Genomic DNA, 24,668 nt, shown 5'->3' on the forward strand with positions numbered 1-24,668 from the left:
TAGAGTGTAGTATGCAGGACCATGTGTGTTGCATAAAGGAGTAAGTGTGTTGCATAATTGCAACCAGAGTGCAAAGCAGCACTTTTGTTTAAGGTATGGGTACATGTGTTTGAGGTATGGTAACAAAAGCTTCAAGTTGTGTTACTTTAGTATAAGCATGGGTTTATAGTGTTCAAGCAACGAGCAAAAACTGTAATAGAAATGTGAGCATCAGTTTTTCTCACGCATTAGTTCCTTTCATGTACTGAAGCTGAAACCCAGCTGTGGCCTTTCTGTGTGTACTTTACACTAATCGTTGTGCCTGTGCGGCTTTCTTCAGGTATTCAGCTTCCTCCCCAGATGCACAGAATGGCACGTTAGATTAAAATGTTGTTCTAAATCAGTCATGAGCACGAGCCAATTGTATGTGCATAGAATACAGTGCTGCATGAAAGTATAGCTAAATATGGATTCTATGGTGAAGCACTATAAGTTTTTTTATCTTTTAGTTTAATTGTTGATTTAAATGGGGGGTGGGGGGTGCACTTAATCTTATGAGCTAGCTAGCTTTTTCTTTTGTTTGCAATAAAGTTTTTTCACATTAAAAGTCTCGTCGAGTCTAATCAGTGGGACAAACTCTTATTGTGAAACACTGCTCAACTCACAGAAAGATGATTCTGTTCATTTGTTCCGTCTCACCAGAAAACAGAAGAAGTCACTACTACTGAAATGCAACAGCCAGATGAACAGAATCAGCTTTCTGGGATTTCCTTCCTTGGATTTATCTGATTGAACTTACATCAATTCAGCAATTGCAGAACAAAAAAAAGTCGGAGGGTTGGGAGGTAGGTATTCCATCGATTCCACTGTTTATTTAATTAAGAGCTTTTATTTGTGACTGTTTATGAAGCAGTTTTAAAGGTTTTATTATTCTTGTATTTTTCTTCATGATGTATCTTCCATATTTGCTTTAGATAGCAATCAGTCAAAATTTAAAAAAAGACAAGGTGTCTGTAAATCTATGTAAAAAGAAATGCTCCAGCTCGTATCCAGACATATCTGGTAAAGTTGATCTTTACAGCTCATTACAATGCCACTGATATTTCTTCACAGTGGTCTGTGGCTGGTCTGAGCCTCTGGTCTCAATGAGGAAGTATGTCTGGTCTGAGCCTCTACAAGCGCAATGCTACAGAATAAAAAGGAATTATTCCGATCTTGTCTTGTACCAAAGCTTATACCAGAAATCATTCTTCACCTGCTGAAAATGCCGGAGAACACAGTTTCCAAAGGGTAGGTCTAATTTTTCCTTTAATTTCAAACATGCTAATGTGAAAGTATAGCACAGGCTGAAGGCTCACTGTGGTTTTTAAATGGAAAGCTTGTCTGGATGATTCACTCCATAGCAGGGCATATTACAGCCAGTTAATGGGTTGAGTAGCAGTGCACAAATATAATACCCCCTTATATAGTGACCGTAATATTTACTCGGATATGCTATGATGCCTACAAACCCTTCATTTTACAACAAAGTAATAATATTAGTAAAACTACTGACTTATGTGCCTTTATTTTTGACTTCAAATAGATCTACTTCATGTTTTTTTTCTTGTTGTGAACTATTTGTGTAATAACATTTTTTTAAATGTATTTTAATGTAATGTTTGTATGTAAATGTATGTAATACTGTGTAAGTATCTGACATTAAGTGACAACAACTTATGGACCTAAGGGTACAAATAATATGCATCCGTTTCCATTCTGGGTTACATGTGAAGAGTAGTTTGGGTTTCACTTTATTGAATAAGGCTACATATTCTGTCTCATTACAGTAATACTTATTCAGTTTGTGGTAACATTCCTAACAGAAGCTTATTTTCTTGGTAATCTTATGACTCCATTATTACAAGTACACCCACATTATCCTGAGATAGGAAGAGGCAAAATGTTTCTCAGTTGATCCAGCAGTGGACAGCTAAGTGCTATTTAGAAGATCAATAACACTTTAACTCATTTGCAGTAAAAAATAAATAAATAAATAAAAAGACACTCAGTCTGAGTGTCTGACAGTCAGTTAAGATTTTGCATGTGACGCCATGTGCAAATCCCCCAAGAGCCGTTCGCTATATTGAACAAGATAATCAGTAACAGTCACATCCAATAAATGATACATAGTTTACATCGAAATGATCACTGCTTTTTTCCCCCACAACACCTATGCTGTGCTGCTGGGTGCTGCAATCATCAAGACTGAAAGATCATCTTTCTTTTTATCACTTCTCTGCTGATTTGGATAGAAGAAAGTGGGGGAAAAGATAAGCAGTAGTATCAGCTATCAGTTATATTTTTATTTTCTCTTTCACATTTTTTCCTTTCTCGTGTTCTCTATTTGCCTCCACCACCACTACTCTCCCCTGCTCATCTCCACCTTGTAAGGGTTTAAAAACTGCGCTTTAAAATGAACAATGGTGATAAAAACCGAGAGAGGCCGACAGTGATCACTGACTGTTTTTAGGGGCTTGTTCAGATTAAATAGAACAAGATACAAAGTATTAAAACATGTTAAAAACACAACAGCCTTAATAAACATTTATTTTACTTGCAGGGAAGCAATGGCATAAACACTGAACGTCTGCGCGAGTGCTTTCCGAGGCAACACTGCCAGTTTCGCTTTTTCCAATGTTATCCTTGAAACAGATATGTGTGTGATACTCTTACTGAGAAACAGTTAACTACATGATGTACTAGTTAGTACATGATTTTAACTGTGCTTTGGATAACTGATCCCATATGGAAAAGATATATATAAATCTTATATAAATCTTATATAAAGATATAAAGTTTGTATCTGTCTTGTGTGAAAAGCATACAAGAGTGAAAACAGATATAAGATCCCTAGAAAAATTATATAAATGAAACTTGTATGTTTTGGATACTAAAACAATATATGAAAGTGGCCACTTCCATGAGTAAATCATATGAGCCTTATATGATTCACTATATGAAGTAGGCCACATCTGATGCAAGTCTTTTATAAGTTTTTTCTATTTCTTTTCCATATGGGATAGCAGAGGAGCCACAACAAGGTCTGAGGACAGATGAGGACAGGTTAGAGCGAGAGAGAGATTTCTTCAGATTACTGAAAAGTGCTGAATAGCTTACATTTCAGAATGTGTTTATTGATCCTTTCTATAATTTCCCTCCTGTTTATGCTACACTACCACATTGTAGTTTACAAAATGCTTTATTTTTCTGCTAATACATCAGGCTTATCTCTTATCTGTCTGGGTTTTTCAATGTGGGACTGTGGGACTTCCATATACAGACGGACAAACTGATGATGGCTAACCAGCCAGACATTGTAGTGGTGGACAAGCAGAGGAAGACGGTTGTGGTGAGAGATGTAGCGATACTGAATGACAGCAATATCAGAAAGAAGGAACACGGGAAGCTAGAGAAGTACCAAGGGCTCAGAGAAGAGCTCGAGAAGATGTGGAGGGTGAAGGTAACAGTGGTCCCCGTGGTAATCGGAGCCCTCGGTGCAGTGACCCCCAAGCTAGGCGAGTGGCTCCAGCAGATCCCAGGAATAACACTCGAGATCTCTGTCCAGAAGAGTGCAGTCCTAGGAACAGCAAATATATTGCGCAGGACCATCTACTAGAGCTCCCAGGCCTCTGGTAGAGGACCTGAACTTGAAGGATAAAGACCAAGAGTGCGGATGTTATTTTATAGATATTATTTTGTTGTTATCCATCTCATTGTGTTTTCCTCTGAAAGTATTGTTGTCACAAGAGGATCTGAACTTAAAGACCGCTCCCAGGGGCGAGAGGGGAATTTCTTCTATACTAGCTTCTAGTTTTGCTTGACAGTGTGTAGAATAAACCTGATGGCACAAGCTCCTAGAGAACTTAATTAACCGAACGATTTTTAGGGCAGTGAGCAAAACCAAAGCTAGCTGAGCCCGAAGTAGCTGGAAACCTGTGTGCTTATTCCAATAAACATAGCAATATTTTCTCAGTATGTTTTATTTCATAAATTGATTTATTGCGAGCAACAGAACTGTTATCAGGGTTAGATAACAGAGATTTACAGAAAAATACTTTTGGTGACAAATCATTTATAAAGGTGTGTTGGTTTGACACACGCTCAGGGAAGAACCACCTTATTTACTGAGGATTTCTGGGATTTCAGCAAGTACCCTCTGCCCCGGTTAGCGTAACTTTAAAAGGTTGTCAGTTTTGGTTTTGCCCCGTTAAGTGTGCTGCTTTTGTTGCCAGGGTTGTACAGTTTAGCAAAGACACATATGACCCCAGCAATGGTAAACACTGTATACCAGTGCAGCCTGGGAATGGCTCCCAGTCTGTGTCACACTTAACTGCAAATTGCCCAAAGGCCCCCATTTCCCTGTGTGTGGTTTAGCCACTGAAATATGTGGGGTGACCAGTCCTTTGTAAAATGGTTTATCAGGTTCGCCAAGTTTGTAGGTTGAGACCGCATGACCTGTTTCAACCCAATAAAAATGTTTGAGCAGCAATGTTGTGGATTTTTTTGTCAAAATTTGCCTTTCATACATTGTGTCAGGCCCCATAATACATGGTGCATGCATTCCTGTCTCTGTAGGTACAGGAGCAATTTGCAATTTTGCCATTTAGTCCTGCCTGAGGAGGTTTATGGCGCACAACTGCAAACACACCACCTTGTTTTTATTGGGGGTTTTTTTTTTTCCTTTCAGTGCAGTCTCACACTCAGTGTGCAACCCTGCTGCAGTTGTATCAGTTTCCACCGCTATCCTTGCTTTGTCCTGACCTGCCTCTGTCTCTGATTTTTCTGTTTGACATCTAAAAAAATGGACGGGGGAGGTGAAAATGTTGGCTTGACAGAGCAGATGGCGTGTGTGTGGCTGTGTCAACTGAGAAATAGATGCAATGGGGGAGGAGCTGTTTGTTCCTCTGTTGTTAACAGAGGTGCTGCAGCTTTTTTAACCAGTTCTTCTCCCGCCTGATGTTTCAGGTTTCATGTTTCGGCTTTCGCGTTCCATGCTCCTAGTGTTTAGTGTCTAGCATTTAGTTTTGCCAAACAGTTTCATACAAACAATCATGACACTTCTATGCTGAAAACCACTTTCTCCAGTCCTTTAGATAGAAATTGAAGGGTAGAGATTAGTCAGAGCTTTGAAGGATCTGTCTTACTATTGTATGTTTAAAGTAGACTGGCACTGTCCCTGTGAATAATTTTTGTTTTTAAATCAACTTTCATTTGCTTGAGAAACCTATTTAAAAATATGAGATCTCATTTGTTTTGCTTTTGCAGTGGGGCAATATGTACTCAAACTGGTAGGAATGCACAGCATGTTAAGTCATGTTGTGCCTAAACACGCACAAACACTAAAAGCATATCCACAGATAATCAAGAGTTGTCAGGACATGACATCAGAGCAGAATCTGTCTAAGGGTGCTCACAGTGTGTCATGACCCATTTGTGCAACACAAACCACACAGGCAGATCAACACGAAGAGCTCATTTGCCAACTTCTGCATTTACATAAGTTACTGAAGTTGATCAAATAATCCATTCTTCACCTCCCGAAAATGTCAGAGCTCCCCATTTCCAAAGGGTAAGTCTAATTCTTTGTTTTACTTCAAATATATTGACATAAAAATGTGAAACAGACTGTAGGCACACTGTGGTCCTAAAATGGAAAATGTTTTACTTATAGGAAATTATGTCCAGCTATGACATGGATTAGTTAGACTTATTACATCTTGAGTAGCAATGTATAAATATATCATTTTTAATTACTGACTGTAATCTTTGCTGAGGCTTTGATAGCAAACAGCAGCAAAGGCAAAAGTCATTCTGTAGCTGCTGTTGCTTCAATGCCTTGAAACTCTTTTTATAATAATATTCTAGTAATAATGTTATTTAAAACTACTGCATTATGTTTATTTACTTTTAACATTTATCGAATTTGTCTTTTTTTCATTTTGTTACCTTTTTTATTTTTATAAAAAAAATATAAAATATGTTTTTTACCTGTTTTGTAAGTGATATATTTAAACATGTTTTTAAACATTTGCTCCCCAGTTAATTTTGTCATGCACAAGCTGTCCAAAGACTGTAATACAAACACTGTAAACCAAATATTGTAAAAGAACACTGTACCATGTCTCTGGTTGTCTTTATAAAATGCAGATTAATGATTCGAATGGAAAGGCTAGAACGCGTTTAAAAACGATCCCTTCAAATTGTGTTTAGCTGTTATAATTTCTCATTTGAAGGAGCCACACGACATGTAACGGAAATGCTGTATTGTCTGTTGCTGTGTACTTGTTTGTTTTTGTTGCTAGTTATATGAAAAGACATAAGTGATAAAGATGATAAACGATATACAGTTGTTAACCTTTTCTGGATTTTAGCAAATACGTTTTCTTTAACTGAGCAGTGGTTCTATGTAGGAATGAATTCTTGTTTTCATAAATATGTACTCGTCCAGTACTTGTCAGCAATGAGGTGTGACAGTGAGACACTGCTAAACCACATAACCTTAGTTTCAGTTATAAACTAAAACTGACTAGCCTGAAAAGTCCAAAATACATCTGCAGATGACTTTTTGTTTCTATCCACTTCAGAGCTAAATGTGAGGAGTAGTCAGGGTGTCACATTAGTCTTTTTACATTGCTTTCATTCTGCTGATTAACTACTGAATAAATGCCTTTAGGGACATTAGCAGGTGGCACATACCTATATATTTTGTGCACTTACAGTAACTTCCTCAATTTTTGGTTGTTGTAACTCTGCTATTGCAAGCTTGTTGATGTTCCCCATTTAGTACACTAAACCTGGTAGTTATCAAGATTTTATAGCCTAAGACTCATAAGACTGTTTGAGCTGCTGTTGATGACTTCTTGCAAACTCCCAAATAATATAAGTTATTCTTGAGACACACTGGGGCTTCATATAACATTAAAGAATTATATTCAGAAATGTATAGATAACTTTCAAATGAAAATGTGTTGATGCGTCATCTGGTTCTACATTACAAACAGGAAACTTTAAAATAGTTGTGGTCACAAAACCCAAGTCTACAAGGAAGTTGCAAGTGTTGTGGTTATCTGACTGCCATACACAGAAAAGACTAACAAATGACAAGGACTTCACTCAGTGCTTAAAGGATAACTTTTAGTTATATCATGCAATTAAAGGAAGCATCCTAAAATTGATGTCCCAATAAATAAGACAGTTTTTTTGTTTTTTTAAATGTAATTACAATATTTTTTAATTTGCACAAAAGAAATTCATCTGAATCTAGACACAATTTGATTGTGCTTGAAGCTACAGTGTGTAAAATCTCACTGTCAGATGTCAGTGGATTACAGATTGCAGTCAGATCTGTTTTCTTAGCCTTCCCAACTGCATTGCATAATCTTAGCTTTGGTGACCACTGTAAGAGAAACACAGTTTAGTCAGCCAACAGATATCAAACAAATAAAATGTGATGTTTGCAAGACACACTGTCTTTATACACGTTGACTGTTATGGGGTGCCATCTAAATTTAAACATATTTGAATGATTTCAACATTTGGAAATAAATCAGGAGTAAAAGCAGGATATGTGTCAGTTAAATAATATTTTAATATTTTTACCTCAAAATCGCCCTATGACCTGTTGTGAGTGTAGGCTGTCAATCACCTGTTTACCTCAGCTGTCAATATGCAGGGTGTCCAAGTCTATCTACTCTAGAGGAGGATGTAAAACAACATCAAAGTCAATGAGTCTGTTAAACTGACTTGGACACTTTGTGAATAAACTCTCATGAAATGAGAATACAATTAAAATGTTTGTCGAAGGGGAAGTCTCATTTTTAGGACATTCGATACTGAAATTAGCTGCATTAATGTTAGCTTACGACCAGATATTATTTAGGTGGCTTGTTGTCACCAGTCTGGAGATGGGTTGGTCACATGTCTAATCTGCTGACAAAAAGTAATTGTGAGAATGAAAATGGAGTTATGATTCTGGGGTTGCCGTTTTATAGGCTATAACATCAGAGAAAGTTTTGGTTCCTGCCTTAAGAAGTTGGGTTTCTTTTCTGTTCTGCCTTTAGCAATGTAGAAACCTCTGTTTTGTCAGTATTTATTGTTGTGTCTGGTTTTGGTTCTTCCTTTACAGGTCCTAATTAAGTGAAATGACTATGCATTATGTACATTTGGTATACCGATTTTCACAAACTGCATAAATACCCAAGTCAAATCTGCATGAGAAAGGATTAACTTTTCTTTTTTTGTTGTTTTTTTGTTTGTTTCTTTATTTTTTTTTAAAAAAATCCCTAACAATATATATATATCAATATTTTATCTCTAAATCTGAAACTATAAAATTCAAGTAAAAAACAAAATAGTGTAATTAGTTTATGTGGCTTGTTGTCAGCTGTGTGGTGACGGGTGGGTCACATGTGAATTGTGTACAATTGTGTCGTTGTAACAATATTGGGAATAGATAAACATGCATATGCATATTTCCATGTGTTAGAGCCCTGACTTGAGAACAGGAAGTGAGGTTTTTTTTAAGTACCACACACTCTGTTAAATAACCTGAAAAAAAAAAAACTTAAGGTATGTTTAAGCTTTTTTCTCAATTCAGTTCAATTATTGTAATTTGTAGAATTTGATAGAGTTTAGCAGAAATTCTTAGTTAACTTGTGTTAAGTCCACAATAAAGCGCACACAGCAGTGCCACAGGGTGGAAAAACATTGTGACTCTTAGAGTGGTGGCATGTGTCTGATGTGAAAGCAAAAGTCAAAGTGCTTTCTCATTTCAGCCCAGCAACAGTGAGCTTCACCGCAGCCCTTCACTTGTTCCACATTGTGTCAGCCTCATTCCAAAATGGATGGAAATCATGTTTCACCTCAAAATTGTACACACAGTACCCCAAGTACATGCAAATTTATTAAAAAATCAAAAACATAAATGAATGTAATTCATTTTGGAATCAGCTGTAACATGACAAAATGCAGAACAAATGAACTGCCCTGGATACTCTTAAGTGCTTCTGCAGTGCTGATAAATACTAATCACTTTAACTTCTTTGCAGTGAAAGGACTCCGTGGATAAAATTTAGAAGATGCTTGTGGTATGTGGCGGCTTTGATCATGGTCGGGACTTTAGTGATCTACAGCTCCGTTTTCCAAGAATCATGGTGTTTAAACCCAAGGACATCCACCCCAAACTCAAGTACCTCTCACGACAGTGTACCTCCTCTAGTTGACGAGGTAAGTACATTCACTGGCCTCCATATAATCTGTGCAAAGGCAACACTAACAATATTATCTCCACAAATTAGTCACAAAAGTGATCAGTTGGTTGTTCGATGTTTTTCTGAACTGAAACTAGTTAACTAGTTAAGTTAAAGTCATCATGATGTAGTCGTGTTACCGTGATGTTCTTCATCTCATTTTATCCATTTATATTTAAAATATTTGAAGAAATACATGTTCATAATTATTATGACTGTGACGTATCAACGATTTCTTTTAGCTAATTAAACACATAGTATATGTTTTATTAGTGGCAGCTCAGGGTTCTCTAATTTTCTGAAATGGGGTGGTCAAACAAAATTTATAGCATGGAAGATGGAAGAGCACCTGTCTGCTAGGAAAGGATCCTGCACTAGAGTTTGAGAAGTACAAGCTCTATGCTGAGGTCGGCCTCGCCTCAGTCACAACTTCTTAGTTTCCTCGTCACTTCAGAAGAACTGAGGTGACAAAATTGAAGCTGAACAAGAGAACAGAGAAGAAATATGGGAAGTTTGTAATGAAGGGTTGTCATTTTATTCAGCTGTAACATCAGAGACTTGGTTTCTGTATTTTCAACATAGAGTGGGTTTTGTCAGTATTGGTTTGTGGCCCTGGTTTGCTTTGATTTCCTGCTTTACATGACCTATTTTAACAGCTCCTCCCATCTAATACAGAAAACTTAAATAACGCTGACTGTGTTATGTACATTTGCTATACTAGTTTTCACAGACAGCACAAACAGCCAAGTCAGATCTGGACAAGAGAAGATTAACTTTAATTTTTTTCTTTCTTTTTTAAAAACATACATATTTTATCTCTCATTCTGAAGCTCATTTTAGAAAAGATGCAAAATTCAAATAGAAAATATGAATCTAGTATTATCAAGTACAATGCACAAAAATCACCAGCCTTCTCTGCTTGCACAGATCTCAGTCTCATTATTCCTTGCAGTACACTGTGGCGTACCCACACGAGTACCATTTCATATTGGATGAACTGAACAGATGTCGGGAGGAAAGCCCATTCCTGGTTCTAATGATCCCGGTTGCACCCCACAACAGAGAGGCTCGTCACATGATCCGCAGCACGTGGGGGAATGTAACAACGGTGCAGGGCAAAGTGGTCAGCCACTACTTCATACTGGGACAGTCCAGAGAGGAAAATGGAGCAGAGACCATTGAAGAACAAGTGAGTGGCTTCAGTCCATTGTAGTAAACTTTCCACACATTTCCCTTCTTGTTATTATCAGGAATACATAGTACAGGGTGAATGAGCTACACCAGATGATTTAGAAAAGTCACAAGAGAGTCGAAGCAGAGGAAGGAAAGAAGGATCAGATTCCAAGCAGCCAAAGAAAATCCAGTACAAACACAACTTCCTTTACTTATAAGATTTCGATGTGGCTTGATCTGATTTAGTCTTTTCAGACCACTCTACCAAACATGTATCATGTTTGCTGTATCAATGAGTGAGTTAACTGAAGAATCATTACTAATTATTAATTTATTAAATGATGCTTTCAATTTCACTTTCTCAGCTGTTACGTGAAAGCCGGGACCATCGTGACATTCTCCAGAGTGACTTCTTGGACAGCTACCATAACCTCACCATCAAAACAATGCTTATGTTTGAATGGCTCAGCACCCATTGCCCCCAGACCTCCTATGCCATGAAGGTTGATAGCGACACGTTCCTCAATGTGCACAACCTTGTCGGGATGCTTTTAAAGGCCCCTCAACATCTCTACATGACAGGAAACGTGGTAAGGTTTGCTCCTGTTCTTCGAGACCAAAACTCTAAATGGTTTTTGCCGTTTTCCACCTTCCCCGAGTCAGTCTATCCAACTTATGCCATTGGACTGGGCTATGTGTTCTCTCTGGATTTAACCAGGAAGATACTGGAGGCTGCTCAGCATGTCAGAGCTCTTTACATTGAAGATGTGTATGTGGGACTGTGCATGAAACATCTGGGTATTCCACTGACAGATCCTCCTCGTAATGATATGTTTATGATTTGGAAGCCATCAGACACGGACAACTGTTACTGGACTTCTGTCATAACAACATTGCTGCACAGCTCTAACCAGCTTTTGGACGTATGGAAATCTTATCAAATTCAAGCACAAAGTGGATGTTAAACACCTGCTTCTTACTACAGTGCGATGAAGAGTTTTTCTATTTTAATCATTTTAATGATTCAATATGATCTTTATGTCCGCTGTTAGCTTACTGGTCCACAATGAAGAATGTAAATTTTACAAAAGCGCAGGGAGGGATTAAGATGTTTACACTGTCCCCATTCAATTACTCTGCACATTTTGATACATGCTGAGGTTTTATTCACCTCATAATTCTTTTTCCAAAAACGTTTACTGTAGTAGGATATACATTATTAGAACAATGCTGTTTGTGTTTCAGTGGATTAAACACCCTGAGACAATTTGTCATATGCAGGGCAACTCACACAGTATTAATAATGATAATGTTGCTGTCAGGCAGCAGCGCTAAACACCATATTAAATTTTTCCAATTTGGCCTGTGCACACAACCACGGCAGACTCTAAATCTGAGAAACCTGATATGATTGAAGTACCCACTTCAACTTAAGTTAAAGCTGAAAGTTTGTGCTTCAATCACACCTCGACTGATTTATTTAAAATGCACTGTGGTGCTGTACAGACGCAGAATTACAAACTGTATCTGTGTTTCTGGAATGGGCACTTTATGGGTCAAAATTACAGTCAGTCCGATTGGTACTAAACCTGGTATAGGCAGGACCGTCCTGGTACCGAAGCCACTCCCGTAATATTTGATTGATTTTTACTCAGGTCACACACGCTAACCTCACATTATAAAAAAGGCAAATTTTTTACATTGACGTGTCATTTGTTCCATGACTACGTAGTACTCAGTTGTCGCCAACTAAGGATAGAAACCTATTTAGGCGCACATCTGTAAATAAAGTCTTATTTATATAAAGCGGCAGTGACGATGATGCTGTCACAGTTTGTTGCATTTGTATTTGTTTTATTGTCGTGTTCAGGTCAAATCTGATTGATTTACAAACTAAAGACTGATAAATATTGTGTTTTACATCTGGTTGCCTCAAGGCCTTACAACATCCTCCACACTATGCACTTGAACATATAAAAGCGATGAGCACCGCTTTCGTTGAATTTTGAGTGTTTTAATCAGCTTTGTTACATCTGTGGCGTTCCCGGTCAAAAGTGACTGCCATAGAAAATGAATGGGAATCCACCCCTCACCCCTCTTGCCCTTTACTAATGTAAGAACTCTTTGTTTTGTGCCTTGAAAATATGTCGCTGAGATAATCACAATTGTAGCTGAACTGATACACTACACAAAGGATGCTTCTTCACCCATGGGCAGGAAGACGCTGCCTTATCTTGGTCTGTACTGGTTTAAACTGATAATCTGCTGTCTCATGAATTTTACCCTCTATATAAACTGTTATACTTGTGAATAAAGTTGAGTCAATTTGGGAAGACAATCTGAAGCAGTCTCTGTTTTCTTGTTCTCCCAAGCTGCTCCCGAGCTCGTACTAACACGCTGAATGGCATGCTTGAATATTACTTGAGAATATATTTGACTGTGTTACAGACTAAGGGACATTCTCTGCTGATAGACGTCCACGCCTCGGAGGAAGTCGATCCACGGATTAGGCCTTGGAAACCGTTTCCTTCAGTGTCTTTGTCTTTAAGTGGTCATGTGATTGGCTTACCACGACTACTTTATTCTTCCTCAGTCAAACAGCAGCACTCATGCGATTGTTTTGCCCCCTTAGCTCCAGGTGTTGTGCTATAGTGATGTGTCGGTCGCAAACGAAACGGCTCTTAGAGCCGTGAATGACGTGAGCCAGCTCCTTATCGCAAGCTGTGGGTTTTTTTTTTCTTTCGCTCACCCTCTCTGTTGCACGTTTTTTCTGCTTCACTCTGCGCTGTGAAGAGGGGGGAGGGGCGGTAGTTACACTGGCAGTAGCACAGGAACAGAGCGGGAGGGAGAGAGAGAGGCAGGGACAACAACGTCACATTAGAAAGGTATAGTAATCATCTACAACTATTATCAGTTGTGGATTATAAAAGATTCAGAAAGTTTATTCATGCAGACCCATATGACAGAGAATGTGCATCTTCTTTTTGTTTTCATATTTTAATTTATATTTAATTGTGTTGTGATTTGCAGTGTTTTGTGTTGTTTCACTTTAAATTTGTTTAAAAGGAAAAAGCTGAAAATTTAAATAGTTAAAAGTTGAAATGTGAATAGTTGTTTTTTGTATTATATAATTTATTTATTATTTTATGTGGAGTGAATAAATAAAAGTATATTTACGATGGCCCCTACAGACAAAGCACGTACAAATTTCAAAACACGTAAAAACTCAGAAGCACGTAAAAACTCCAAAACACGTACAAAAGACAACAGAAGTGCTCCAGGATGCTAGGGACAGTGTTGAGCTTTTGTTACGTAGTGCCTACACAAGCCAGGAAGTACCAACGACCGGATTTGGTGTGTCGTAACAGGTAAATGAACTTTTTTTTTTTATTATTTGAATATATATGAGTGCTTGTGCATAAATACACAAACAACACACATATGCTTTCAATTGTGTAATTTAAGTGATCTAGGTCAGCGGTCCCCGACCGTTTTTGCGCGATGAACCGGTTTATGCCCGACAATATTTTCACAGACCGGCCTTTAAGGTGTCGCGGATAAATACAACAAAATAAAACTAGTACCGGTACCGAAAAAAAGAAGATTTATTCATAACACACATGAAAAGACCCAGGAAAACAGAGTTAACAATAAAAACGATAACAAAATGACGCTGAAAACCGATGAAAAACCCTGAAAACCATACATTTCACACCTGAGCCTCTACTCTTGCGGCCCGGTACCAAACGACTCACGGACCGGTAGCGGTCCGAGGCCCGGGGGTTGGGGACCGCTGATCTAGGTAGCTCTGTTTTGGAAGTTCAGTTCAGGCTAGAAATGTGTTTTGGAGTTTGTACTTGTTTTGTCTCTAAGGGCCACCATAAATATTTATATATAGACATATATAAATGAAACCACTTTTTTTTGCATTAGTAATTCCTTTTGTGCATAATTTTATATTTTTGTTAATAATAAATTAATTAAAGCAACAAAACAACCTGAAGAGCCGGTTCGGAGCCGAAAGAGCCGGTTCTCTAAAAAGAGCCGGAAATCCCATCACTATTGTGCTCGACCAAGGGTGTCAAATTCATTTTAGTTCAGGGGCCACATGGAGAAAAGTCTATTCTCAAGTGGGCCGGACTGGTAAAATCATTGTATATATAACTTAAAAACAACAACTTCAGATTGTTTTCTTTGTTTTAATATGATCAACATAAAAATAAATCTAGAGCCTGTGGACAGTATGTTCAAAATAGTACAGGCACAACATAGCTATTGATCATAAAACATCTCAAGTTATTTGAAAATTCTGAGGACAAAGAACACACAAACACAGTGCTTTAGTGATTCACAGCAGTATATCACAGATCACAGAACTACATCAGGGTGTCTCATTCAGCACTTTCAGTGGGGTTGCATAGTTTATTTGATTCCTGATACCTGGCATCTTTTAGCTTTCACCAGCTCATCAATATCAGGCTTCACATCCTAAGCAGCAGCTAAATTCAGGATGTGATTCGAGTGCCTGTGCGTGAGCCTTGAGCGCAGTTTTGTTTTATTTATGCTCATTACAGAGAAAACTTGCTCACAAAGATACGTGGTTCCGAACATGCACAACAGTTTTGCTGCGAGGGCTGTCAAGTTGGGGTAACCTGATAAGAGATTCTGATAGAATGTGTTCAAGCCAGCTGCGGCAAATTTGAAATATATCCATGGGGCAAACCCCCGAGCTGCTGTCCTGGGGCCTTTGGGTTGGAGAGTGAATTTGTTTATTATTATTCATTCATTACTAACATCTACACCATCAGAGTGACTGTTTTCTGCAGCAGGAAACATCGCGTCAAAGCTTAAAATCTGAGAAAGTTGATTAATTCAGGATTCTTGCATCCTCCTCTAAACACACGCACACCCACCCACACTCAGACCACTGTCACACCAAATCGAACTCATCCGGTAGATATAACGCTACTAATATCAACTAAAGCCTTAAGCTGCGCACTGAAAGCGACTGCTCGTTGCACGTCAGTGTCGCAGAGTAAGCGGCTGTAAGTGACTACTCTTTTTTTTTTTTTCATACTTTAATTAAATTTATGCACATATTACAATCTCTCGTTGGGAGACAACATTAGCGCAACAACGTCTTGAAAAGGTTGAATAAGAAACCAAACGAAATAGGAAAGTAAGTGACTACTCTGACCGACGACTGGCCGCTCGCGGGCGTTCCGAGGTCTGGTTACCTAGGTAATCCTCTAACGTATTTACCGCCAGGTCACATGTCAATCACCGTTATTCCTCGCAGTAGTCGCTCACCTGGAAGCTGAAAAAAGTTTGACTCGGGTCCTGCCCACTTGCTCCGACGTTAATTCGCCTGTAGTCTTTCTCTGGGCTCACTGCCGCGACCAGCGTGTACGCAGCTCTTTTTAAAGTTATGTTTTCGACATTACATCTATTTAATAAATTCACTAAAACCGCTTATTTCTCTTAGACTAATGTATGCAGTTAAACAATTACAAATACTGCAGTCTCTAAAATAATAAACGACGAGCAGTTCATTTTAAAAGACTTCTCTTTTGCCTTCTGTTGAACATTTACTGTTGCTCATGAATAAGAGCATTTAAAAAATATCTGATGATTCAAAGATCTCATAGAATAATCGACAGACTACTGAAATACTAAAATAATTTAATTAGCAGATATTTTTTACAGGGGGCCTTATAACATGTGTATTTGTAGCAGTTTACATTTTAGAGTACAACATTTCAGGAGGACAGTATTTAAATGAATCACTGACTCATGATTTAGTAAGGTTTCCTGCAGAAAAAAAGCCTCATTGTGCAACCGATGAATACTTACCAGTAGGAGTGTTTAGTTCTTTGGAGTGACATAAAGATCTCAATTCTAAGAATATGTAAAGTAGTGCCAAAAAAGTTGTTGTCGGGTGGGGTAAAGAGTCTTTATCCCAATTGACAACATGGAGAAAAGGGTGTGTCTGGTTGATTATTACAAGGAGCCAAGCTATGGTTACGCTGGTGTGAGTGGTGAGTTTCCTCACTACAGGATTGAAATCAAGACTTTGATGTTGCCGTTCTAATACATTAATTTTATTTTTTCCTTAATCATTACAATACTTGAGTTAGTTTCAACTTCCCCTCATATGCTTGGCAATCTGCTGACTTCTTCAACTAGACATATGTCTGTACAGGAAACCACAACCACATTCTGTCTGGTGTGTGTGTGAGAGAGAGAGAGAGAGAACGTGTGTATGTATGTCTGTACGCAAATAAATGGTAAATGGTCTGTATTTGTATAGCACTTTATATTTGTCCATAAGGACCCCAAAGCGCTTTACACATCCAGTCATCCACCCACACATTCACACACTGGTGATGGCAGCTACATTGTAGCCACAGCCACCCTGGGGCGCACTGACAGAGGCGAGGCTGCCGGACTCTGGCGCCACCGGGCCCTCTGACCACCACCAGCAGGCAACGGGTGAGGTGTGTCTCGCCCAAGGACACAACGACCGAGACTGTCCGAGCCGGGGCTCGAACCGGCAACCTTTCGATTACAAGGCAAACTCCCAACTCTTGAGCCATGATTGCCCCTATTAATAACACCATGACACCCAAAATGAAGACCAAAATGAATGACGATGCTTTCAATTTGGAGTAAATCTCCAACAGTGTCACCAGCGAAGCACACCCACAGCATCACACCTCCTCCTCCGTGCTTCATGGTGGCAACCATGCATGTAGAGACCATCTTCACCTTTTCTGTGTTGCACAAAGGCACAGCAGGTGGAACCAAAGATCTCAAAATTCGGACTCATTGTTTATCTGGGCTCTAATCTGAGCTGCTGTTAACTTGAAATTTCTGAGGCTGGTGACTCAGATGAATTTTTCCTCTTGGTGACTCTTGGTCTTCCTTTCCTGGGTCGTCCTCATGTGAGCCAGTTTCCTCATAGCACTTGATGGTTTTTGCGACTGCATTGGTGGACACATTTAAAGTTTTAGCAATTTTCTGACTGACCGTCAGTTCCTTCTTTCCAACCTTCCTGTCATGTTCAGGTCAAATCTGACTGATTTACAATTTAAAACACTGATAAATATTGTGTTTTACATCTAATTGCCTCAAGGCCTTATGGCATCCTCCACACTATGCACTCAAACATATAAAAGTGATGATCACCTCTCTCATTCATCATGGTGCCCTCGAGGCAAACGTGTTTGCTTGCTCGGCTCAATGCCGACTTCCCTAACTGGGCATTGGTGTGTAGCAGCAAAGAAAGAATTTCATTGCACAAAGAAATTACGTTTTTTCCTTTGTGCATATGACAATAAACACTTTGAATTGAATTGAATTGAATTGAACTGAATTGAATTTTGAGTGTTTTAATCAACCTTGTTACATCTGTGGTGTTCCTGTCAAAAGGGCCATTTGAAATGAATGGGAATCCATAAATTTATATTTATGTAATTATTATAAAGTATAGAAACAAATTACTTTGTAATGAACTGAAAATATGTGTCCTGTATATTGTGTACTCAGTACAGAGTACTCGGTAGGGTTGTTTTCTTGGTTAGCCATGCTTCTTGAAGAAACGGCGCTCTCTTGTGGTAATTGAGTGAACAAAATGTAGTTTGGAGTAAAAAATGTATTTGATTGGTTTAACTGATTGATTCACTTTTAATAAACACATGAAAACATACATTTTGAAGGGTTAAAAATGTAAATTATCTATTGTCTTATGTAGTCTGGAAGATGAGTGGATGGTGGGGTGGGTGCAGTTTTCTTTGTGGTGGGGTTGGGTGGACTGTCCCGGGCTCTGTGGGGCCAGGCGGCGCTGCTGGCCCAGTGCGGGTCGCGGAGTATGGGGGTGCCTACTGGGGTCAGCGGGGGAGCTGGCCCCAGGGAGGGGTCACTTGCCCCTCCCCTCCTTCCCTCCCCATCTCCAGTTGCCTCCCTCTTCCCGCTCCACCACAACCACCCACACATGCAGGGCCTTGGAGTAGGGTCACCAGGGTGCAGAGGAGGCTGCCCCCCCCCCCCCCCCCCCCCGTCCCCTTCTGGCTGCCTCTGCCTCAATTTTATCCCACAACTTAGACATTCACATTACTCACACTCTCATAACACATACATATAGGATCTTGGGGGTGGGCACGATACACGGAATCCAAAGTACCATCAGGGTGTACACCCCACCCCTGGCGTCGTTGCCCACCTCTCAATTTTAAATACACGTAGACATTGAGGGCTAGCAGGAGGGACCATGCGCTTACCTGCTGCTCTCTGGCAGGTAGCTCCATGCCCTCCTGGGTTTTAATTGCACCTTAGAACACACATGCATCAACACTACATATGAGCCTGGCGGAGGGAGGTTTGGAGTCTTCTCTCACCCCCGTTCTCTGTGGCCTGCTGGAGCGGGGGGGGCTGGGAGGAGGACTGCGGTCTGGAGTGTGGGGCCTCCCTGCTGCTGCGGAGTCGGGGCGGTCTGCTTCTCCCCACCGCAGGGAAAAGGGTAACACCACCTGGGTCTGGGTGCAGTTCCCCCCTCCAAGGGCAAAGGTACCTAGACCCGGTTCGTAGAGTACGCTTGGGGAGTGTGATTGTGTGTACAGCGTCTCTTTATGTCTGTCTCCACGTTGGTTGAGTGTGGAGTAAGTGCATATGAGAGCATGAGGGTGGGAATGGATGTTTGTATCTGTGTGTGCCTGTATGTCTGTATCTATATGTCAGGTTGGGTATCAGACGCCACCTCTCTGGAGGCATCTCAGGCCCTCCAAGGTTTGGAGGCCTATCTCCCCCCACCACCACTTCCCCTGCCGGTGGCAAACGCCCTCAGACATCGGTGCGTTGGCGGTTCTTTGTGTCCGGGGATGGGCGTCCAGGTACACACCGGCTCACTCCTTGGTGGCTCCTTATCGGGGCCTGGAGCCTGGGGCTCGCTCGGGCCACTTCGGAGGTGGGGTGCCCCCGGCCTCTCGGCCTGGGGCTCGGTCACTCAGGCGCAGCTGGCTGCCGGCGGAGCTCACGGGCACGTCACTGCAACTCCCCCTGGCTTCTGCTCCGCGGCTACTGAGTGACCCCTCATCTGGGACTCTCCTCAGCTCTTTCTGGGACAGTGGCGCGGCTGCCCCTCTGTTGGTCTTCCTTGGTCTCTTGTGTTCTGAGGGCCTCTGGATGTCTGGAGTCTTGATCTCCTCCATACCTGCTTCATGCCCTGGTGGACGGGGCTGTGGCCCCCCCACACCCTCTAGCACATCATTACATGAAGGAACCTTTTAAAAAACAAAAAACAAACGCGTCCATGCTCACAGGTGTACACACGGCTGCTCACACCCACAAACTACACCCTTTTTGGCTCCTACCTCAAAGCACACTGTGTTCTGTTGATCTTACGTGCTGCACAATAATGTTTAATATTTAGTATTTACTGTCATATTCCCATATATCATCGTGATGTTGTTTATTCTATTGCTCTCGTTTTCTTCTGCTTGTTTTCTTTTTTCTTTCTCAACAGGTGATCCAGGTGATTGATATATGCATTTTATTTCTCTGCTCATTCTGTTGGTTTTTGTCTTTTGCCCTTCTCCCCCGTCCCTCTTCTCAGCTGTTTCTCTTTCCCTCTTTCTTTCTCCCCTTCTTTCCCCCAGTCAAGTCTGTCCCGTATTCAGCAAGTGAAAATAAAATAAACAATAAAAGGTGAATCAAATGGACCATTACGGCAAGGCTGGGATGGTCAGTTTGGTAAAGTAAATCCGTTGGGCAGCTTTCTTCGCCTTTAGACAACAATTCTGATGGCAAAAGAGCCAAAGAGGACAGGCAAAAAAAAAAGTAAATTATCCTATACACAAAGGCTTAAGACTCCTGTCTTTGAAAAATGCAAATAACTTGTGTATCTGTGTGTGCTTGTATATTATTATAAGGCTGTGGTGGTAGAACGATATATAGACTAAAAACCAGCACAGGTAGCTGCAATCAGGAAGATCCAGCAGGGAAAATAAGCATTATTCCAAGTTAATACAGAGGCAAGCCAACCTGACTTGCAGGTCTCAGAGTTACTTATCCTCACTTTCCAGGGCTGCATGTCTCCACATGTCCACGTCCTCACACTCTGGCTGGAGTTCCCTCACTTCTCTCATCTTTTGACACAGTAACAACTGTTGACATTAATTTTGTGCTGGCTGATATGAAAAGCTCAGGACTTTACAGGTTAGTTCTTTTTTTTTTTTACCATGAAAATATATTTTCTTCATCCAAAGGGAAAATGGATAATGAGTAAAACAAAATAAACAAACATAAAAATGATTTCAGTTACCAGGAAATTTGTTATTTAAAACACTTTTTAAAATAAGTATTGAACACGTTGCCAATTTCCCACATGTTAAAGTCATATTTCCATGAAATTCTCACCATCCAATCATCTCAAATAGTGCACATAAACAATGAAAGGATGCCCTTAGTGGTATATAATAAGACTGAGCCTTTCTAAAGTTCCTCTCCTGGTCCTGATTCAACTGCTAAAACCTGATGTGTCAATTAAAAATGCATGTTTCCATGGGTGTTACTGTTATTTAGACCTTTATCTTCCTATTTATACTAATACACAAGTCCCTAAATCTGAGACACTGCATGTCCCTGGTAAAAAAATCCGAGATGACCCGGTGGCTTGGTTGCGCCATAGATGGTAAACAAACCGGGTTTCATTTTTTTCCTCACCAAATCATCCTCTGTTTGCCTGCTGCTTAACATATATCTAAGGGCTGGCAAATGGAAAGTAAGGCATTACTGTAATTGTATTGCATTTGTATCTAACAGACAACTGTAATCACATTATATTTTAACTGTCATGGACTGGTTTAATTAAGCATAAGCTTTAGGCATGCTTTAAAGTAGGGTATGTTTTAGGGAATGAGCCTAAAGCATATACTCGGTATATAATTGGTAAATGAAGGAAGTGCCTTTGAAACAGCACAGATGTAGAGATAACGCTGTGTAAGTTATATTTGACAGAAATGCTGCTTCTGTAAAATGACACTTTTGTGAAAAGTTTGCACTCTTAATCTTCCTCATCCATGCTACAGTAATGATACTACACTGCACAAAGACTACTGTGTGAATGAAGCTTAATCCACCTATTTTTGACTTTAGTGAAGAGGTCAGGTTATTGCTTCAGGTTATTGGAGGTTGGTGTGCATTTGATTATGCACAGCTCTTTTATTGTCCCTCCACAGTATTTTAATAATTAGCTTTGACTGGTTCATTGGAACACATTGATTATATAATTTTTCTGCCATTCTGTTGGTGGTATGCTTGGGTTAATTGTCCTGACCCAATTTCAACCAAGCTCCAGGTTCTGGACAGACAGCCTCTTAGTTGACTCTAGAATATTTTTGTATACAGAGACGTTCAGGGTCGACCGCAAGGCCTGCAGCTGCCGTACAAGCTCCACCATCATGTTTGACAGTTGATATGAGGTGTTAGTGCTGATATTCTGTGTTTAGTTGTTGTCAGGTGGCGTTGTGCATTATGGTCAAACACCTTCCCTTTGGTTTCATCTGTCCACAGGACATTGTTCCAGATACCTTGTGTTTTGTTCAGATTCAACTTTGCAAAGCTAAGCTGTGCTGCCTGGGAAACCTTCCAAACATGTCATACTTGTTCATTCTTTGTCTAATTGTACAGTCGTGAACTTTAACGTGTAACATGCTAACTGAGGTGTTTGAGATGTCACATTTGAGTTTTCTGCAGTTTCTCTGAGCATTGCACCGTCTGTGTTATGAAAAATACCGGTGGACTCAGGAAGCAGAACTCACAGAGGCACAGAGTTGCGGTGAAACAATTTATTTACAGTGAAGGAGATGAATTTTCAAGGACAGTGTATATACAATAAAATGTGAATGGAGACGCCAAGCCTGGGACGTGCAGGTAAGGAGACGCAAACTGGTAGGGCACTCGATCTAAGGGAGAAGGAGCAGGAAAATTAGGAGGGTCTTGCCCAAAACCGAGAAAAGCATAAAAGAGACTTTACCGAGAGTTGGAGAGGTTACTTGGTACTGTTTGCCAAAAACCTCCAGAAGGGAAACAAACCAAACAAGGCGACCCGGAGAAACCGAGAGATGAGAGTCCGGGGGAGGAAACAAAACTCCGTACAGTCACCAGCGAAAATAATCTACAGGTTCCAGTAGGCAGGCTGGCAGATCTTCAGGCACTCCAGAAAAGTCAATACTCCGACACTAGTCCTCTGTCAGGCAGCTCCTGAAGAACGCTTCAGAAGAAAGCGTTTGACAGGTAACAGGTGTGCCAGGTTCATTGAACAACCGCCCCGCCTACCTATGCCAAAAAAGGAAACACACAAACAAAAACACCGGGCAGCCATAACCCGGCTCCTAACAGTCTGACCTTTGCCGAGACATCCACTCCAGGGAAGACTGGGGAATGTCTTCATGTTTTCCACTTGTAATGGAGTTGTTCTTTGTTTCAGAGTGTGTTTTTGTTTAGTTGTTTCTTTTATACATAAGTATATTTACTTAGGAAAATGAAGAAAGGTTAATTGTATTTCAGTAAATGCAAGTACTGTGTTCTTTTCTTTTTTCAATAAAAATATTTGTCGAGAGGCACTACACAAAAAATAATAATGCAATCAAATCAATTTTGTTGTCCAAGACTCTACCAATGTCCCACTCCCACAGCATTTATTGTTATTTCATTTCATTTGTTTATTAATTTCACACTTGGTACAACTATTCAAACAAACCAACCACACTTTCTATCAAAAAGCACTACAACCATGTGTGAAAAGGAGCAGGAAGAAGAAAATATTCTTATTAAACCCTGCCCCCTATCTGCAATCCAATTTATATTACAAGTGGGCACCAAAAATCAGGGAACAAACTAACATTAACATTTATCTCCGGTCCTAACCCAACCAAACGACAAATGTACAATCAGAATGCTCCACATAGTAACGAGGAGAAAAGTAAAATTAAAATAAATAAAACAAAAAATGATAATGGATCCTTTTTCAATGAACTCCAATTTCATTCACATTCTTCATATTGAGTTATCGTTTTAAGCATGTAACACTTTTTAAAACAATGTAAATTTATACAATTCTTTAAATTATAATGAAGTGAGTTCCACAGTCGTATACCCCTAACCGTTGGACTCATTAATCTTTGTGTAGTCCTAGCTAACTGATGCTTAAAATAAAATTTCCTTCTGCTATCTTCTCCCCTTGAGCACAATAAAAATACTCTTTGTAACTTAAAGGGCAAAATATTATTTTTAGCCTTAAACATAATTAATAGTGTCCGGAATTTCACTAAATCTCCTAATTTTAATAATTTCGATTTTATAAATAATTTATTTGTATGTTCTCTATATTTAACATTATGAATCATTCGTATCATTTTATTGGGAAAATATTGAGTTTTTTGTGATTTATTTCAATAAATGCTTCAGATGTTTAATCTGGCATTTAAAGGGTTAAAATCCTGAAAACAATTTCAAAAATTGTTCAAAAATCGTTTTTACTCAGCCGTTCTTTCAAATATCTCAAAATTTAAAAAATCTCAAAATTTAAAAAAAAAGATTTCCTGCAAAAATCCACACCTCAGGCTATCACACATGCCTGAGGTGGGCATAAGGGTTAAAGAATCATCGTACGTGTCCTGGGCAATATCAGACAAGTAGAAAAAAGCTGAGATGCATTAAAATAACATTAAGGATATTGGGCCGACTTGCTGCTGTCCTCTCAACACACGTTTCTGTCACCCACACTCACAACGACTGCTCTGCCTGCTTTTGCCTGCAGATGTCGCAACTGAGGCACCGAAATCTGAATTTCAATCAGGAACACTGTAACAAATGTAAGCGTCACTTAAACTCAAATTTCTGTTTTTCTTTGAAAACATTTGTTTAAAGTTTTTCTTTATATTTTAATAACACTCTTGTCTCTCGAGAGACAAACTGCTCTGCCTCAAAGGACCAGGCAACAGAAATCTCATGTCGTGTTCAGCAGTAACACATAAAGTAAAGTAACAAGCAATGTAACATATTACATGCTTCAGGAAGTGCATTTAAATCTTACAGCTGGTATTGTATTAAAGAAAAAGGTAAAAAATGAAATGATGTGTATCGCACTAATTTATCTGAATACATGCAAGGTTTTATATCATTCTCCACAGCTTCAGATCAGAATGTAATGTAAGAGAGAACACAAGC

The 24,668-nt window shown here is 39.7% G+C and overlaps 1 protein-coding gene across 2 annotated transcripts; it reads left to right on the top strand.

Moving 5' to 3' along the window:
• Positions 1-700: 700 nt before the first annotated feature.
• On the top strand, positions 701-12,780 carry LOC309688306 (beta-1,3-galactosyltransferase 2-like). Of its 2 annotated transcripts, XM_082503936.1 has the most exons (5): positions 701-824; positions 1,093-1,269; positions 9,069-9,246; positions 10,222-10,458; positions 10,808-12,780. In XM_082503936.1, the coding sequence occupies exons 2-5, from the start codon at positions 1,163-1,165 to the stop codon at positions 11,405-11,407; spliced, it is 1,122 nt and encodes a 373-aa protein (XP_082360062.1). In that variant the 5' UTR covers positions 701-824; positions 1,093-1,162; the 3' UTR covers positions 11,408-12,780. The 2 variants fall into 2 exon arrangements, with proteins under 2 accessions (XP_082360062.1, XP_082360063.1); XM_082503937.1 differs by lacking the exons at positions 701-824; positions 1,093-1,269 and adding an exon at positions 5,286-5,590.
• The last annotated feature ends 11,888 nt before the right edge of the window (positions 12,781-24,668 follow it).

This window comes from Aulonocara stuartgranti (genome assembly GCF_965226115.1).
Source record: "Aulonocara stuartgranti genome assembly, chromosome: 2".
Classification (NCBI taxonomy): domain Eukaryota; kingdom Metazoa; phylum Chordata; class Actinopteri; order Cichliformes; family Cichlidae; genus Aulonocara; species Aulonocara stuartgranti.